This window comes from Tupaia chinensis, unplaced genomic scaffold (genome assembly GCF_000334495.1).
Source record: "Tupaia chinensis unplaced genomic scaffold, TupChi_1.0 Scaffold000532_1, whole genome shotgun sequence".
Taxonomy (NCBI): domain Eukaryota; kingdom Metazoa; phylum Chordata; class Mammalia; order Scandentia; family Tupaiidae; genus Tupaia; species Tupaia belangeri.
The window spans coordinates 4,838,427-4,839,834 of NW_006160045.1; the positions used below are offsets into that span (position 1 = coordinate 4,838,427).

The 1,408-nt window shown below is 47.1% G+C and overlaps 1 protein-coding gene across 1 annotated transcript in view; it reads left to right on the forward strand.

Moving 5' to 3' along the window:
• Positions 1-416, forward strand: part of DRC8 (dynein regulatory complex subunit 8) — a 102,018-nt gene extending 101,602 nt beyond the window's left edge. Inside the window, exon 11 of the mRNA XM_014591104.1 lies at positions 194-416. Within this exon, the coding sequence (XP_014446590.1) occupies positions 194-416 (223 nt within the window). The remainder of the gene's footprint in view (positions 1-193) is intronic.
• The last annotated feature ends 992 nt before the right edge of the window (positions 417-1,408 follow it).

Consider the following 1,408-nt stretch of genomic DNA (forward strand, 5'->3'; position numbering starts at 1 on the left):
AAAGAGAGAAAGCAAGCTGCCAGGTCCGGGACTTGAACTGTGTTCAACCACGTGGGAGTCCAGCACCTTTAACCACCACACCATCTGCTGACCCTTCATTTCATCTTCTAGTTGCAGAATAAGCATACTGTGTTTGCAAGGGGCACCTTTTTCTTCATTTTCTTTCATGTCAATGTGTATTTTGCCTCTTCAGCTCACCTACTTGTCCTAACATCCAATTTAAATCACAATGGCATTTTCCTGGCAAGAAGAATGCTTGGTCTCTTGTGGAGAAAGCTTGCTTATCCTATGACTCCTGGCTTCTGCAGAGCCTGCCAGACCTGTGGAAAGCCTGTGCTCACCATCCTGAGCTAGGGAAGCTGCATGTCGCAGGACCCAACAAGCAGGCCTGGGAAAGTAGTGATCTCACATTCTGATCCTGGCTTCACCTGGCTTCACCTGTGACTCACTCCGGGTTAGGCATTTCACCACCTGTCTACCTCTGTCTGTAAAACAAAGAGCCCAACTCTAGTCCCTCTCCCCACTTCCAGAATATACAGAGATTGAGTCCCCTTTGCAGGTATCAAATGTCCATGTGCTAAATGCTGAGAGATACACAAAAGGGTGTCCAAGATAGTTAGGATATTATGATGATGATGATGATGATGATGATTAGAGAGCTTTCTTCTATAGAGCGCCTGCGCTCCAGAGAGAAAGCGAGAAATTATCCCCCAGGGGGGATGCCCACGCCACAATCCCTTCTCCTCCATTCTCCTCTCGGGATCTTGGGCACCCACACACACACGCTCGGCGTGAATTTAAGCCACCAGGTCCGCGACTCAAACCATGGTCGACTACATGGGAATCCAGCAACATAGCCATTACACCAACTGCTGGTCCCAGGATATTATTATTATTATTAATTTGCTATGGGGCACATACGCTCACTAGAGACAGAGAGAAAGTAAGAAAGCAAGCTGCCAGGTCCAGGATTTGCACCACAGTCAACTATGTGGAAGTCCAACACCTTAACCACCATACTTCCTGCTGGCCCTAAGGCTAGTTAGGATTATGACTGGTAGTTAAGGGCAGAAGTTTTTTCTTTTTCTTTTTCTTTCTTTTTCTTTTTTTTGCCATAGGATGTGTGTGCTCACCTGGGGGGGAGAGAGAGAGGGGGGGGGAGTGAGAAATCAACATCCAGTTCAGGTCCATGCCACAACCCCTTCTCCCCATCCTCTTCTTGGGATTTGGGGCACACATGCACACATCCAAAATGACTTCCAAGCCACACTGAGTTTGGACTTGAACTGCAGAGCTAGCCATGTGGGATTCAGTGCCTTAACCACCACACCACCTACTGGCCCTAGGATTATTTATTTTCTATGGAATAGATTGTTTAGATCTTTCTCTTTTTCTTCTTCCTCCCTTT